Here is a 16,167-nt window from a genome sequence, read left to right on the forward strand (position 1 = left end):
AAACAGGAGACTTTTTGGAGATCTTGTAAATGGAGGTGTTGGAATAGAGGTCTTTAAATTTTGCAGAAAATGTGTTTTCAGAGTTCCTGGTAAATAGAATTCCCTTTGCTCCCTCAATGGCTGTGAAAAAACCACCTATCTGAAAGGCATGGTGGAGACTATGACGGAAGCAGCATGTCATCTATTTTGGAAAGTTTAACAATGTGTTTTTGCTTGTTTGATTGTTTGTACCAACCACTCCTTTGTCATTTTAGATAGGAAAATACAGTGACCTTTTGTTTCTGCAATAAACAACTTCCGTGTAGACCAGTCTGAGGCCTCAGATAAGTAGGATTTGGGAAGAGTACAAAGCAGGAAAGGAGTTAGGATCAAAGAGGATGGGGGGCGCTCAGATGTATTGTGGATTCTTTTGAGGACGCCTGTTAACAGAGAATTTTGCCCCTCATCCCTCCATGGGTGGGGCGGGGGTGGGGAGGAATCAAATGGTTCCTTCTGCTATGGCCAAAAACCTCCCCTAGGCCCTGTGAGCCCCAGTCGAGGTCCAGGGTCATCATCCTTTGGGTCCGGCTCTAACAAAAGGTCCTTCCTCCTCCTTGATTTTCTGCCCAGTGGTCCAAAGTTTGCAGGATCCAGAAATACCCCAACTAGAAGGCTCTGTCAGCTGACATCGAATGGCTCCAAGAAGGGGAGTTTTGTTTCCACAGACACTGCTCTGTGCCCTCTGTCAAGGTGACCCCTTTGGGGAAGCCAACCTTGGTGGCAATTTCAATTAAATGCAGAAAAGCAAACAGATTTATTTTTTTAAGACAGAGGGCAAAGCATCAGCTTCTGGGAAATCTGGGCTTCCTCTTCCAAACCACTTGTCTTCTTCTCCAGCTGGACTGTGCAATTATTGATAACTTGGCCTCTCCTATAACAGCACCAATTTCATTAGGAAGCAAATGCTCGGCGTTTCTTGAGCACATTGCTAGTCTTTTTCGCTCCTTGTCTTCCTTTGAAAGGTCAAGAAATCAATAGATGGAGTGGATAAGACGCCCCCTTGGTCCTGCTGCCCGCTCCCAGCTGTCCCGGTCCAAGGCACTTGGCCTCCCGGGATCCCCGGAATCAATAAACCGCAGACCCGCGTTCTCTGGACTGCACTTCGGGGCGGGAAAGCTGACGGTTTGCGACCGTCTCGGCGCTGCCCGACCTAGGCCCTCTTCCCTGCCCCCGCCTCCGCCGACCAAAGGGGCCCTGTGGTCAGTGGGACCCGCCGGGAGACAATTGCTACCCCCGCGGGGGCGATGTCGGCTTGTTTGGAAAGCCCGGGGGGGCTTCGAGGTAAAAAGGTCAGCGCGGGACTGGGGTTTACCTCCTCCCGCCCACCCCAAGCCCTCCGGGCTCCAACCTGCCGCTGCCTCCCCCGCAGCCCAGCGACCCCTCGGCCTTTTCGCCGCGCCTCCCGCGCCGTCCAGCGCTGGAGACCCGGGCGGTCTCTGTGAGCCGGATGGACCGCACATCGGAGGCGGCGGGTACGGCCAGAGTCTCCCAGACGCGCCCGCTCCCGGACGCCCATGTCCCGGTTGGGTGGAAAGGCGCCGGTCTGGGGGCGGGAGTGGAAGGGTTAACCTGTGTGCCAGTCTGAAGTTTGTCGGGCGACCCACCCTCTGACTTTCTCTAAGCAAGACCTGGCGGGGAACGGGACAGTACACAGCCTTCCCAGCAAATATTTACTGAGGCCCACTCTGTGCCAGTCCTCGCTCTGGATATGGGGGAGGGAGGAGGGGGAAGGGGTAGAGGGCCCTTCCCTTCGCCTTTCCCCAATTCCTCCTCTTATCACACCCTTTTCTGTTCTCTCCAAACAGATCCACTAGTCTCCTTTCCTGCCTTCCTCTGAGGACGGTCTCCGAACTCTTTCCTCCCCACCGCCTTTCCCCTCCAGGTCTTCCCACGTTCCTCCAATGACCGGAGGGCTGATGGCTGTCAGATTAGGAAACCTAGGACCCGGTTCTGCTTAGGCCCCACCCAGTAAGTCCTTCTCTTTACCCAACTGAGATCAGAAAGCTCAGCTGCTTCCAACTCAACCAACTTGCATCTACTCTTTCCTCATCTCTCCCCCAGCGCTCTTGGAGAGAGAGCCTCCTTTACCCCTAGACAGAGGAGCAGAAGAGGCGGGAGGAGGGGAAAACAGACTTTATTGAAATGAGGTAGCTGGAGGGACAGAGAGAACCCGGTTGCTTGGGGCTCAGGTTTCCGGAAAGAGTGGTGTCTCCACTGTCCCAAGGTTCAGAGAAATGCTTGATATGCTGGTCGGAGCTCTCCCTGCACCTGGGCCTCCCTGGGCTGCACCAGGAATGGGGGTGGAGATGAGGAGGAAGGTCCTGGCTTTTCCAGGAGGCAATAAATAGGGGAGGAACTAGTGGGGGCGAGCCTGCGCCTTCCTGGTAGAGGCTTACTGGGGTCCAGCCTCAAACAACATTCCAGAAGTCTCTGAAGTACCAAGTTCCAAAACACTTTGGTAGCTTTGAGACGAAGTCGCGGGGGGCGGGGGGCGGAGGCCGGCGGGGGGGGGGGGCAGGCAGGTCTCAGAAAACAACCTCTGGAGGCCGCTAGTGCAATATAAATGTGCCAGGAGGGGGTTAATAGGGTTCGATGGGGTGGTGGGGGGAGCTTTTTGGTCTGTCACAAGGCAGCTGGTGCTATTGTAAAGTCTGTGGCAACTAGAGAGATTAAGCATTGGTCATATGCCAGCACCCAAATACCTCCCACACAGGAAACCTTCTCTCTGTCCTGGGCCTAGAAGGGGGAGTTAGGATAAGAGTGCATGAGAGGAGAGTCCTCGAAGCTCAAAGGCACTGGACTGAACAAATGGAAGTTGGAAGGGAAAGGAGAACCCGGGAGGTTGGGACTTGCTCCCACCCCACCCGAGGGCTGATCTCCAGATTAGAGGCAGAGGGAAGCCCTTCCCTCACTTTAGACAGGTTGGGTCTCCCGTGCCTCTGGTCCCCGGTAGGGTCCCCAGCCATCAGCACCCTGCCCAGACTGGAGGAAAGCAGTCCCCCATTCCTCCCAAAGGCAGCTCTGAACTGGCGCCCCAGCCTAAGTAGTAGAGCCGAGGCCGAGATTAGGGAGGACAGAGGAGAGGGCTGGACGGGGACTCCTCAGCGCTCCAGTGCTGAGGAGTCCCGGGTGGGAGGTTTAGTTCAGGAGGTGACGGAGCTGGGCGAAGCTTCCGGGGAGGTGCACGTGGACTGGTCGGAGGTGTCTCCAGTTGCCTCCTTGAGACAGCCTGGAGGGGCTGGGGGCACCCGGCCTCCCTCCCGCTCGCGCTTCTTTTGCTTCATGCGCCGGTTCTGGAACCAAATCTTGACCTGCGTCTCGTTGAGCTCCAGGGTGGCAGCGATCTCCACCCTCCGGGCCCGGCTCAGGTACTTGTTGAAATGGAACTCCTTCTCCAGTTCGGTCAGCTGCCGAGTGGTGAAGTTGGTGCGGAGGCCACCTGGAGCGCCCAGGCCCAGCTCGGACACCTTCGCTAGGGGCGGGGCGAGAAAAGGGCCACGTCAGTTCTCTCCTCTTTCTCCTTCCCCTCCCCTCTGCCCCCCACCCCCCGCCAGCTCTGCACCCCCAGTCACCATTCTATCCAGCTTCAGCTCTCCAAGTTCCCTTGGATCACCAGGCACCCCTCCAGGCGACCTGGAGCAGCCCCGCACACTTGCACCCCCAGCTCCCCCTCCTCGGAACACCAGGTCTTGGGCCTGCGCTGAGCACACAGATCAGGAAGTGGGGGTGTGTGTGGAGACTTACTCTTAAGGATAACTGGGCGCTCGCTGGGTGGGGAGACCCCACCTGACCTGAGACTGAGCACAGTGCTCTTACCTGCCTCTACCCGGTGGTGCAGACAGGAACCCAGCCCAGGACACCTCAGTGCAAAAGCAGCAGAGCCACTCTGAGCCCCCAGAGAGGGGCTGGCCACGTCTGAGCCCTACCTGTCTTGGGTGGGTTCCTCTTAACCTTCATCCAGTCGAAGGTCTGGGCTGTAGAGGTGCTCGTTTCTGACGCGCAGGCCGATTCCTTGTCCTCGGAGAGGAGATCAGCACAGGCCGGTGCAAAGCTCCCTGTCTGCTCGGTCCCGTAATGGGGCTGTGGTGGAGGGTAGGGCCCCAGGCCCACTCCAGCGGTTCCATAGCCGTCGGAAGACAAGGCCCCTAGCTGGGCCCCATAACTTGAAGAATGAAAATAGCCTCCATCTCCTTCCAGCTGGCCCAGAGGGTAGTACTGAGAAGACCCGTAGCTGGCACTGCAGGCAGCCGGGGAGTACCCCGAGGCCGCAGAGCTGGGGAAGGGCAACCCTAATGCCGAGGGTGGCTGTTGGGCTGGATAGCCTGAGTTCTGCTGGAGTGCAGAGCTGGGCAGCCCCCCACCATAGCGAGTCTCGCCTGCATAGCTGTCAACAGCGGAAGCCGAGCTGGGGGGGAAGGAGGTAGGGGCGCTGTGGGCGCTGTAGGCGCTGGGTCCCCGGTTACAGAGTGGGTACTCTAAGAAGGAGTTCATCCTATTATAGTCCATGCGTGGAGGCCTCAGGAGGGTCGGCCCGTTTGGGGGAGACACCCTCTTGCCCTACAACCTTTAGGCAGTATGTCACAGCGCCGAAGCTTGCATCCATGGCCTAACCCAGCTCGCCTGGGCCAGCGCTCCCCCAGGAAGGGGGTAGGGAGTGGGGGTGGAGGGGTGCATGTGATCTCTCCCAGGCCAATGGGCGCTGCGGGCCACAGTTTGGCAGCCCCAGCGCCCATCCATCACCCCCCAAGCATTAGCATGACAAAGACACTTCAATCACCCACAGCCCATCCATCTGAGGGCGACATGGAAGCGTCAAAAACATCTTTCTTCAAAGACTTTTGGAAAGAAGGGACCGGAGGGAGAGGGGGCAAAAGTTAGAGGAATATTCAAGACTTTCCTCCCCTCTCAGTCCCCAAGGCCTTCAATAGGCTCCTAGGTTATTAGATTTGGACAAATTCAACCCAGCTGCCCTTCATTCTTCCCACCACCCCCCCCCCACCTCACAAAGGAGCAACCCCCTCCCCAAGTCTGTAGACCAGGAGATGGGGAATCCAGCCTCCTTTGCCCAGAACTCCCACTCTGAGTTTCTTTCTCCTAATTTGGGGTGATGGGCTAGGACAGCCAAGTGAGGTATGTTGTCTTGGACCAAATGGATGACTGTGAAGGAAGAGGGTGCAAAAACACCTAAGGGTGTGAGGCAGGGCCTAGACTCTAGAGAAAGAATTCATTAAGTGAGGGGTGGGAAACTGGCATTTCAAGGAGCAAGACAAGATGACAGAACTGCGGAGAAGAGGATGAGAAATGCCCCATTCCCCTCTCCACCTCTCCACATAACCACTCTCTCCTCATTCACACATCCATTTCTCTCCCTCAGCTTCTTTTTATATTCTCTCTGTCTCAATCCATCTCTCTGTTCCTCCATCTCTCTCCATATTTATATTCCTTCCCTACCTATCCATCAACTCATCTCTCCGGATGTATTTATCCTCTCTCTAGCCATCCATAGCTGTAGCTGGCTCGCTCACTCAGACTCAAATAACTCCCTGTGTCTCTCCAGAGAGCCACAATGAGCACAGAGCTAGGTGATGTTTACTTACAGGTGAAGAGAGGGAATTTTTATTCTTTTCCTGAAGTGTTTTAAACTAGTGTAGTGCATTCTTCTGGTTCCTTCCTGCCCCACACTCCTCTCCCACAAAATCCCAAGCCTCAAATCCATAAATTCAATAGCAGTTACATCTTAAAGATTACTCAAGTTTCCAATGAATTTTCTAGAATAGATCAAAGGAGTTTGCTTAGAGAATGGGAGCTTCCGTGTGGCGGTCTTGAGGCTCAGGAGGGGAGCCTCACCCCTTTCAGCTGGGTGTGTCTGTTGGGTTCTGGTTGGGGGAGGGGAGGAGAACAGGAAGTGCCTCCTTCACTCTGTTCAGACTGAGATGGAACTGGAGGGAAGCTCTTAGGTAGAGCCCATTGAGTCCCCTCCTCCAGACTCTGGGGACAAGAGCTTGGCGCAATCTAACACCCACGCTCATTTGTAATCTGTCAGGGTGTCTGCCTGGCTGAGGCCTGAGGCCGGGGCTAGGGCAAGTCCAGGAGGGCAAGAGTTCAGAGGAGGATCTCTGTAAACAACTGAGCAAAGGGGAGGAAGGGAAAGCAGGTGGGACAGGCCCGGAGAGGACCCTCAGAACTTCTCAGGTTTCCCCGCCCCAAAAAGGGCAGGGTGAGTCCTCATCTCTCTGCAAGGAGGCCCAACGTTGTCTATCTCAGTCTCTGTGTTGCTGCTCCCTCTTTGTTTCCCAGTTCCCTTGCTTCGCCTGTTCTCTCCTACTTTCTGTCTCTATCACCAGACTCGCACTGCCTTCCCCTTTTCTTAATAACTGTGAGCCTTACTTAGCCCCCAACTCTGAAAAAGCTTAAAGCATTTCACAGGACCCCTGCTTCTCTCCCTCCTCATGTGTACTCTGCTTCAGAGGAGCAGGACAAGTTGTGGGAGGAACCAGTTGGCAACTCCTTTAAGAGAGATGCAGTGGGTGAGGGTGGGAGAATGTTCAGTGCCAAGTGATGAGGATGGACAAAGGAAAGGAGGGTTGAGGTGGGAGGTGGAAGTTGGGAGCAGGCGATGGTTGCAGAAGGATTGAAGAGAGAAGGAGTATTGAGGTGAGAGCAAGCATATTTCTATTGCTCTTTTTGGGTTTGTAGATGCTTCCAACTGTTTCCTCTCACTTTAAGATGTCCTCCACAGAGGCCTTTGGAGAACAGGGAAGTAGGGAACCAGGGTTTCCCTTCAAACCTCCCATCTGAGCTAGGCCTTTATCTGACCTAGCTGCCCTTTTTCTTGGGAGACTTGAGACTCCACTTTCCACATTTCCCTCCCAGGGAGAACCTCCCCACCTCATCCCTCGCTCTCCTAATCAAGGAAACAACTTGAGGTCTAAAAGAGGAAGTAAATTCCAAATCAGATTGATAAAAGAGTAGAAATCATTCTGGGAGTTGGGGAAATGCAGTCTCCCTCATTAATAGCTGAAGTCACCAACAGTCTATTATAAATACAGAAGGAAAGGAGTGGAGCAAAAGTGCCTCAAGTTGTACTATCAAGTGCAGTAGTTGTTTAAGCCTCAGCTTCCCAATTCATCCCTGAACCTTGCTACCTTCTCCTGTGTAGCAGAAAGATGAAAACTTTCCAGATTTCCTGCTGGCTTCCCTGGTGGCTCAGCAGTAGAGAATCCTCTTGCAGTGCAGGAGACATAGGTTCAATCCCTGGGTCTGGAAGATCCCATGGAGGAGGAAATGACAGTATTCTTGTCTGGGAAATACTATGGACTGAGCCTGGTGGGCTACAATCTACAGGGTTGCAAAGTCAGACATGACTGAGCAACTAAACAACAACACCCAACCCCAGCAGAAAGGACTGAGAGAAAAGGCAACATGGGTTCTTAGGTTCCCAGTCTCTTCCTACTTAAAAGAAACTTCACTGGCCTCTGGCTTGAGGAGAAAATCTATGGAGCCTGGATTCCTTGTTAAGCCCACAGCTGAGGGCAACCACAACAAAGTAATCCCCATCTGAAGTAACCTGTGGCCTATAGGATTATCTGGTTAACCAGATTAAATTCACCAGAGATGGTCTGGGTAGACTCAACACCAAAGTTAAAAATGGTTGATTTCCTCTTTTTATAGTCTATTTAGACATATAGGTGAGCAAGGAGAACGCAGGCATATTTAGAACTGATATGATCTTTGAGAGATGCTGGTCCCTATACCATTAAGACAAGACCATTCTAATCAGAATAGGGATGTGTTAGTAGTTTATACCTGATTCTGGACTTTTCAATAGAAGAAGCTGCCTTAGCTGAGGGTTGGCAGGGGCAATTGGAACAGATCTTTCGTTAGGTCCTTAAGTGCCTTTCTGCCTGCTCTCCCAGCCCAGATCTTAAAGGCCAAAGCCCAAGATCAACTTAAGATTGGAACTTAAGAATTAAAAGGATATTCGGGGTTGTAATTTTTTTCTCTATAAGAAATTATTTCTTGTTGTTGTTTTTGGGGAGGATGCAATCTGAATGTAGTGGTGTGTTTTATTGCAAGCTCATTAAAATGTCACATATCTGGTTGAGAACCATAGACTGTGGGTAGTGTATATTGTAATAGGAAGACTATTAGTTTTGGGCCTAGAAAACTTGGGTTCGAATCCTTGCTTAGCCATTTCTTAGCATTATAATCCTGGACAAGTTCCCTGGTTTCTCTGAATCTCAGCCTCAGAGAAGAAGCATGGGTTTAATACTACTTACCTCCCTATATTGTTAGCAGGATTAAAGCAAACAAGAAAACATAAACCATAGAGAACTCTGTAAGTGTATGATATTAACATATACATGCACATTCTGAAATACTATGAGTCAGTCTTCTGTTTTTAATATAACTGACATATTAAAATATGGAAATATGTGATGGGAAAATAGCATATGTGCTATATTTTTATATAACATATCACCATATATTATGTAATATGTACTTTATCATATGCACATTTCATTGAAAATTCAGAAGGCTGCCTCTGTGCAGGCAAAGAATTTTCTTTTAAACTGAAGAGGGTTTTTTTTGTAAGTAAAGCCTAATATTATATAATCTATAACAAGCCCTAACCTTACCTGATATAACTCTAATATTATATAATCTATTAAAACTGCAGCAGAAAGATTTGAGGTTGGGCATTAACAAGAACTCCCTGACCTTCCCAATTTGGGAGAAAACTGTCCTTGTCAGGGTTTAGGGTTGAACCTGACTTCTGTGATGTCAGTACAGGATGTAAACCTTCATTTGGAAGGAAAAGTAAGTCAGAGAGTTGGGATCTTGCTAAAAGGAAAGATTAGAGTGACATGAAGAGTTGAAATAACTTTCTACTTAATTGGGCTTATCCAGGTATAGTGGTTGTGGCCAAAATATCCACATTGGAAAATTTATTGAACACTGATTGAACTGAATTTGTATCCAAATGACTGTCCAGACTGTGATTTTTCTGTGGTGGTTGGGAATTAGAGGTGGTTTTGTGTGTTAGCCACACAGTCATGTCCAACTCTTTGCAACCCCATGGACTGCAGCCCACTCAGCTCCTCTGTTCATGGAATTTCCCAGGCAAGAATACTGGAGTGGGTCGCCATTTCCTTCTCCAGGGGATCTTCCCAAACCAGGAATCAAATCCAGGTCTCCTGCATCATAGGTGGATTCTTTACCGTCTGAGCCACCAGGGAAGCCCAGAGAAGGTTTTAGGAAGGCCCTTTTACTGCTGACTCTCTCCTCAGAGGAGGAAGCAGTTCGTTATAGCTCCTTCAGGGACCAAATATCTGAATATGAAGAAGAATGAGGGTGGGGAAGCAGAAGGGCAGAGCTGGGCTGGAAAGGTCAATGGAGGATTTGGACCACATTAGCTGCAACAGGTGGAGAGACTGATGTAGGGCTCGAGAGTCTACTTTCTGCAAAGTGAGGACATGTATTCAATAGAGCATATTTCAGGAGGATGTACAGTGGGACCATTGAGTGTTTATCAGAGACTTGAAGGAAAAGTGGGGAGAAGATTCAGCAGAGCTATTTAGGGAGACCCATAATTTATACCTATGTTCTAATACCCTAGCAACCAGACAAACACTGATCAAAGGGGATTTTTAAAGTCTAGTACACTGGCAGCCCAGTGGTTAGGACTCAGAGCTTCCACTGCAGGGGTCACAGGTTCCATCCTCTGGTCCAGGAACTAAGATCCCACATGCCTCAGTGTGACCAAAATGCATGTGTGCTCAGTCGTGGCTGACTCTTTGCGACCCCATGGACTGTAGCCTGCCAAGCTACTCTGTCCATGAAATTTTCCAGGCAAGAATACTGGAGTGGGTTGCCATCTCCTACTCAAGGGGATCTTCCTGACCCAGGGATGAACCCATGTCTTCTGCATCTCCTGCACTGGCAAGCAGATTCTTTACCACTGCACCACCTGGGAAGCCCTTAAATAAATAAATAAACTTTAACAAAAAATGAAGTCTAGTACATCACGGCAAAGAAGTTTGGTGCCTCTTTTTTTTATATATAAAATGTCCTACTTCTTAATACTCATATTCATTGAATACCTGGTACCTGGCACACAGCACTACAGCTAATTACATACTTGTTGAAAGGATTTCTCTCTCTGCTCACTTAAATAATGCTTGGGGCATGATTGTTGGTGTAAATAGGCAAATTAAAATTCATTAAAATGGCTCTACCAGATACTTGGGAAGTGGGTTATCACCAGACATCAAAAGTCACCACCTCCATTTAAAAGCACCTGACACCAGGTGCTATAATAAATACTTGATACCTTGTTTGTCTAGACTAATGAATATACTTTTGGCATATACTGATGCAGAGAACATTAGAGTCATGTAGTTCTTCCATTTATTTTACAGTTGGAGAAACTGAGGTCCAGAAAGGGGAAGAGACTTACCCAGGCATAAGTTTTTTAAAAATGTAATGACTCAGGGTTAGAGTGATTGCAAATAATTTCTAAAGGTCTTTTGCTTTCACCATAATATTAATGGACCATTCTTCTTAAAAAATGACTCACCAAGAGTAGGGCAGACTGACCACAGCTTTCAGGACAGCACTGAAGCCTTCCCACTCCAACCACAGCCAATTTATAACCAGTCTGTCCCACAGACCACTTAAGAGGAGCCGTACCCCATCAGGATGGGATAACTGAATGCAGCCACCTGGCACTGCCCTCTAACCTGCCATTGAGGAGGGGGGCAATCTGCTGCCTTGTCTAACTCTCTCCTCTTTGCCTTCCTTCTCCATAGCCAACCTGGAAAACTCAGGTTAAAAAGGATGACCCTCGAGATGAAACAAACAAAAGGAGCTAACTTAGAACACAACTTAGGCACCCTGAGTCCTTGTCCCTTATGAATTCTAAATTGCCATGCATTCCTTTGAATTTGAAGTCAGATGGAACAGAAAAGAGAAGTCATTTCTTTTTAGAAATGCCTTGCCTCTTTGTTCTTCTCTGGTGGCATCAGAGATGGTGAGTTTCATGAACAGAAGACAGGAGAAAAAACAGAGGCTGTGTGTTGCCTGTAAAAACAACTCTAACTCCTCTCTAATAAGCAAGGGAAATAGTGGACCTTCTGATTTCCTGGATTGGTTGTTTCTCACGCCCAGGATGCAAAAAGTACCTAGATCTAAGCAGGTAGATTGAGCCTTTGGTTGGGCCCTCCCAACTCCCACTCAGTTAGGGAGGGAAGATTCAGGAATGATGCAGCCTCAGGCAGAAGCTAAAATTCAGGGCCCTTTGGGTCTCTGGTCTGGGCTGGGGAGGATTGGAAGAAGGTGACCAGATAAAGTGGGTGGAAAATTGTTAAACATGGGGGAAGGCAAGAAGCAAGGTGGCACTATGATCCAGCAGTACTTCTCAGACTTTAGTATGTCTGTAAATTACTTGGGGATCTGCTAAATTGAGATTTTGATTCAGTAGATTTGGGGTGGGGCCTAAGAGTCTGCATTTCTAACTAGCCCACAGGTAGTGCTGATGCTGCTGGTCCATGGAGCAGCAAATCTCTCAGAAAACTGGAGCCTCAGAGGCCCCTGAGTATTACAGACCAAGCCATGATTCCAGGAGGTGAATTCTCTCCAACGGAGCAGAGCCTGTATTTTTGGCATTGATGAAGTGTGCTCTCCTTTTGACCAAAGAAAGCTGAAAGGTGGGCAATTAGCAAGATCCTTCTGGTATTCTCCATCTTTGTAACAATCTGCTATAACTGAAAGAGCATTTTTAATTAGACCAAATTATCTAGTTTGGCTGTCCATAGAAATCAAAACCCTGGCTGAAATGTCTGTTTTATTTTGTTGGTGTAGAGATGGCTATGTGTTGTGATTTTAAAGATGTTAAACACTGCCTATAGGCATATTTTATGGAGAAATAAACACACAGCCCAATGAGATGTATAGTGTGGTTTTAATATATTATATATTCACTTATTTATGGGGAAAATAAACATACAAGCCAACAAACTGTATTATTACTTTAATATATTGAAATTATTTCATATGTATATATTTTATGAGGGAAAATAAACTAATAAGATACATGATATTATAATAACACATCTAATTGTTCTATATTAATTTATTTATGAAAGAAATAAGTGCAATTTAACATGGCATAAGATTATTTAATGCAGGAGATGAATTCTATATTAAGACAGTTTAAGGGATTAAATTCCAGCTGAATAAAATGTGCGTACTGCCCACACTGAAAGACCAGATTTTTTAAAAATATGTAGGGGTCTGTTTAGTCCTGTATGTCACGACCTATGTTGGCTCCTGGCTTTTCCTGACAGTTGTTGCCTCTCAGTACCTGGTACTCCAAGTCCCCATCCTGCTGGTTCAGGGGAAAGTCTGGGAGGTCCGGGAATAAACTGTTTTTCAAGAACAGCAGCATCTGCTAGGGAGGTAGCCCTGCGGTGTCTGTTTCTGAGCCCGAGAAATATTAAATAAACCTAAGGAGGATGGATGGCTTTCCAGGGCCCTTTAAATCTACACGTTCCCCGGAACAAACCAGGAGGCAGGTGGGAAGATCGATCCTTGCCTCCCGCTTACTGGGTTTGCAAGAAACCTGCTAAGGTGCGGTGAGGGATAGAAAATAGTGCTGAGACGGCAAATGAAGTTGTTGGCAAAGACAGGTAGGTCTGCATTTGGAGAACGCTCTGGCCGGGCATCAAATCCCAGAGCGAAGGATCAAAAGTCAGATTTGGCGAGACACACCCAGCCAGTAAGATCCTCCATTCACCCTCTCCCATTCCCACCCCCTCGCGGACTATCTGTCCGTCTCGCATCCTCAGCATCTGTTGGGCTGCTTTTTCAAACAATACAAAAAACAAAAAAGGAGGCTTCCGGGCTCCCTGTTTTCACGGGCATCGGGATGATCCAAAAAGGTGAAGGTGGGTGCGGGGACGGTCCCGGGGCTGGCCGCGCGCATCCTGAGGCGGCTGTCATGGCGGCCACAGTCTCTTCCCTCCCCTCCGTGCCTCCCAACCCCAGCGCCATTTTGAGCATCTTCCTGGTTCCCTGTCTCTCTCCCGCTCTTCTCGCTCCTCCTTCGCTCCATACAAGCCAAGCGCCTCCCAGCGCTGCCCGGGCCTCCCGAGGCTTATCGCCCCGCAGCTCCTCGGACGCTCCTCCCAACCTCAGGAGCCTTAGGGTGACTGAGGGACCCGAAGAGCCGTAGTGCCCGCCCCCGCTGCATTTTCCACACGGCCTCCTTTCTTGTCCACTTGGAGGCCAGCGACCATCCCTGGGCAAGGGACCCTGCTTCTCCAGAAAACCCCCGACCCCACTCCACTCCTTGGCCCTGCGCATGACCCCAGACCTCGGGTTCCCCAGGCGTCCTGCGTTCTGGAAAAAACCCCTCCATTCCGCTTGGGGCACTGAGGCGAGAAGCCTAGGAAGCCCTAGGGACCCTCCCAATCTAGCTGAACCTCTACGCCTCCCACCACGACTCTGAAGCCTGTGCCTGAGATCTCTTCTTGCTCTCACTTCAGTTGGCAGCACACCCTCTCCCTCCAAGGGGCCCCTTTTGTACCACCCGGACTTACCCGGCCCAGGGCAGAGCGAGAGACAGACAGACAGACAGAGAGGGCGGCCTGGCCTAGTGGGTGCGGGGAGGAAAGGGGCTGGGTCCCAATACAAACACTAACTCGTTTCCGTATTATAAAGACATTTATTTAATCTATGAAAATAATATACAATAAATACTTTCCCCTTTTCCTATTAGTAAAGAATTTTAATAAATAATCTACGGCCTAAAACTTAAAAAAAAAAACAAAAAAAAAAAGAGCGAGAGAGAGAAAGAGGAAAATAGGTTCCTCTAGTTCTTTTTAAGAAAGCACACCCCCCCTCCCCAGAGTTTAATTATTCCTGAGATTTCGTTGGAAGGACTCTACCAAACGGATTTTTTATGTGTAAATTTTAAAAGACGCCCGTGTGTCCAATATTTTAAAGAAAGGAGGTGGATTAAACGCTAATTCAATAATACCTGAATTTTAGCAAACACATAAAGAAGTCCATACGACTTGGGGAGGGGGGTCCTTGGGTTTGTCCGCAGGCTGCTGAGGGGGGGCAGGGGTCGAGAGAAGGAAGCGGGTTATTAAGGGAACTGCAGGTCGATGGCACACAGCGTGCTGGTGAAGAAGTCCAGCTCTTCCTCGGAAAAGGGAACCGGGCTGTCCAGAGAGCCCTGGAGACTAGGGGAGAGGCCTCCGGACAGCTGGAGACAGGAGTCGGCCGCGAAGAAGCTGAGGTCGGGCAAGAAAGGCGAATCCTGCCGCTCCGAGAAGGCGTCTTCTGGCAACGGCTCGGGCTCCCGTCCGCCGGCCCCACGCAGCGCGCCGCCCGGGCTCCGCGCGTCCGCGCCCTCCACGCGAGCGGCCAAAGGCCGGGGGCCCGAGGCGCCCGGAGGCCCCTGCGCGACCTCGGGCGGGTGACAACAGGCTGCTCGGGAGGCCCGCAATACGGAGGGGCGGCCCGGGCTAGCCACAGGCTCTTCGGCTGGCTCGCCGGTGTTCTGCGGCGCGCCGGGGCAGGCTGGCTCCCCGTCGGGCGGCTCTCGGTGCTGCGTCTGCCGCTTGTGCTTCATGCGCCGGTTCTGGAACCACACTTTCACCTGCCTCTCGGTGAGGTCCAGCAAGGCCGCGATCTCCACGCGTCGCGGCCGGCACAGGTACTTGTTAAAGTGGAATTCCTTCTCCAGCTCCAGCAGCTGCGTGTTGGTGTAAGCGGTGCGCAGCCTGCGCGCCCCGCCGCCGGCGGCCTCCGGCAGTCCCGGCCCATCTGCGGGGAAAGCGGGCTGGGCGTCAACGGGGGCCGTGTCCTCAGCCCAACCTCAACTCGGCTGAAATAAAAGACTATCCCATCCTCTCAAAACAATGTCAGCGGCACCCCCGACCTGCCCGCCTACCAAAGAGGCTCGCTCCCACGCCTCTTGCCTTCTTTCTCGTCCCTCTCTGGCCGCCAGACCCGGCCAGAGTCAGCGCACAGCATTCAGAGAGCCGCCCACGGACCATGCAGAGGTTAGGGAGCGGCTCCCTTTCGCCCCCAGAACCTCAGAGCCCCTCCCAGGTCCTCCGAGTGGATCCCTCATTTCAGCACTTTCCAACTCAGCCTGAGGAAAGGATTCGTAAAGAAAGATTGTTCCTCACCTCTTCTCCTCCCTAGCCCCCAGCTCTCAAATTACCCCTCTTCTACATCTAGAGTTGATGGTATTGAATCTTTTCCTGCCTCCAGTTTCGACCCCATCCAACAACACTCCTCCACACAGCTAAATGTGAAACCTCAATCGAATCCTTTTCTCTTAGCAGAAAAAGATGCTCTTCCCCAACCAACTTCCAAAATCTGCTATAGGGAAAGGGGGGGAAAAAATGCTGGCAGCGGCCAGGCCTGAACCACAGCGGTCTTTTCTGCTTCCTCGTCCCTGGAATCGACCGGGGCAAGAAACCCCAACAGGCTCGACACCTTTTCTACCTCCCCTATCGCTCCTTCTCCCCCTTTTTTTCTAGCTGCCCCTCACCCAACCCCTATCACGCTTACCGACCTGCCGGCGATCCGACCCCGGAGGCCGGGACGGAGGAGGCGGCCGGGGGAGACGCGGCGGATTGGCTGGGTTTCTTGGCGGATTTCTTCTCTTTCATCCAGGGGAACTCGGGGGCCAGGGGGGCGGCGGGGAGCGGCGGCAGAGCGGGCCCATCTTCGGCTCGCTTTTGGCTCCCGGGTCTCTGAAGGGTGGAGGCGCCGGGCTGGAGGCTGGGGAAGGTTTGCTCGAAAGGAGGAGGAGGAGGAATTAATGTCGACTCCTTGATTGATGAAGTTTGAAATGTCTCCAAGACAGCGGGGAAGGAAGTCAGACACTCGGCGAGCGATGGCTGGCTGTTTATAAACCCAATCTCCCTCTCAAATTCAAAATTCATGGCTTTCAATGGTGGGGGAGGGGGCCTGCTGGGGGGGCGTCAGGAGGGAGGATCGGAAGGGACCCCCCCTCCTGCCCCCCCCAGGTTTGTGTGATGCAGCGATTTTGGGAGGGGAAGATTTTGTTCTCTCTTTTTTGTTTTTTTAAATTTTGGGTCTTTA

The 16,167-nt window shown here is 51.0% G+C and overlaps 2 protein-coding genes across 2 annotated transcripts; both read right to left on the reverse strand.

Moving 5' to 3' along the window:
* Nucleotides 1–3,177: 3,177 nt before the first annotated feature.
* On the reverse strand, nt 3,178–4,545 carry HOXB1 (homeobox B1). The gene is made up of 2 exons (XM_043473230.1): nt 3,966–4,545; nt 3,178–3,511 (listed from the first exon to the last, which is right to left on the reverse strand). Exons 1-2 carry the CDS (start codon nt 4,543–4,545, stop codon nt 3,183–3,185), a joined length of 909 nt encoding a protein of 302 aa, XP_043329165.1. The 3' UTR covers nt 3,178–3,182.
* Nucleotides 4,546–14,036: 9,491 nt separating this feature from the next.
* HOXB2 (homeobox B2) lies at nt 14,037–16,160 on the reverse strand. The gene is made up of 2 exons (XM_043470513.1): nt 15,635–16,160; nt 14,037–14,874 (listed from the first exon to the last, which is right to left on the reverse strand). Exons 1-2 carry the CDS (start codon nt 16,005–16,007, stop codon nt 14,192–14,194), a joined length of 1,056 nt encoding a protein of 351 aa, XP_043326448.1. The 5' UTR covers nt 16,008–16,160; the 3' UTR covers nt 14,037–14,191.
* Between the last annotated feature and the right edge of the window lie 7 nt (nt 16,161–16,167).

The sequence above is a fragment of the Cervus canadensis genome, chromosome 1 (assembly GCF_019320065.1).
Source record: "Cervus canadensis isolate Bull #8, Minnesota chromosome 1, ASM1932006v1, whole genome shotgun sequence".
Classification (NCBI taxonomy): domain Eukaryota; kingdom Metazoa; phylum Chordata; class Mammalia; order Artiodactyla; family Cervidae; genus Cervus; species Cervus canadensis.

Excerpts from the sequence above, each read along its gene's own strand:
- HOXB1 (XM_043473230.1), bottom strand. The coding sequence starts at position 4,545 with ATGGACTATAATAGGATGAACTCCTTCTTAGAGTACCCACTCTGTAAC. Across the intron at positions 3,512-3,965 it reads GAGGAACCCACCCAAGACAG|CGAAGGTGTCCGAGCTGGGC; the intron begins GTAGGGCTCAGA and ends CCCCGCCCCTAG.
- HOXB2 (XM_043470513.1), bottom strand. The coding sequence starts at position 16,007 with ATGAATTTTGAATTTGAGAGGGAGATTGGGTTTATAAACAGCCAGCCA. Across the intron at positions 14,875-15,634 it reads CGGGGTCGGATCGCCGGCAG|ATGGGCCGGGACTGCCGGAG; the intron begins GTCGGTAAGCGT and ends CTTTCCCCGCAG.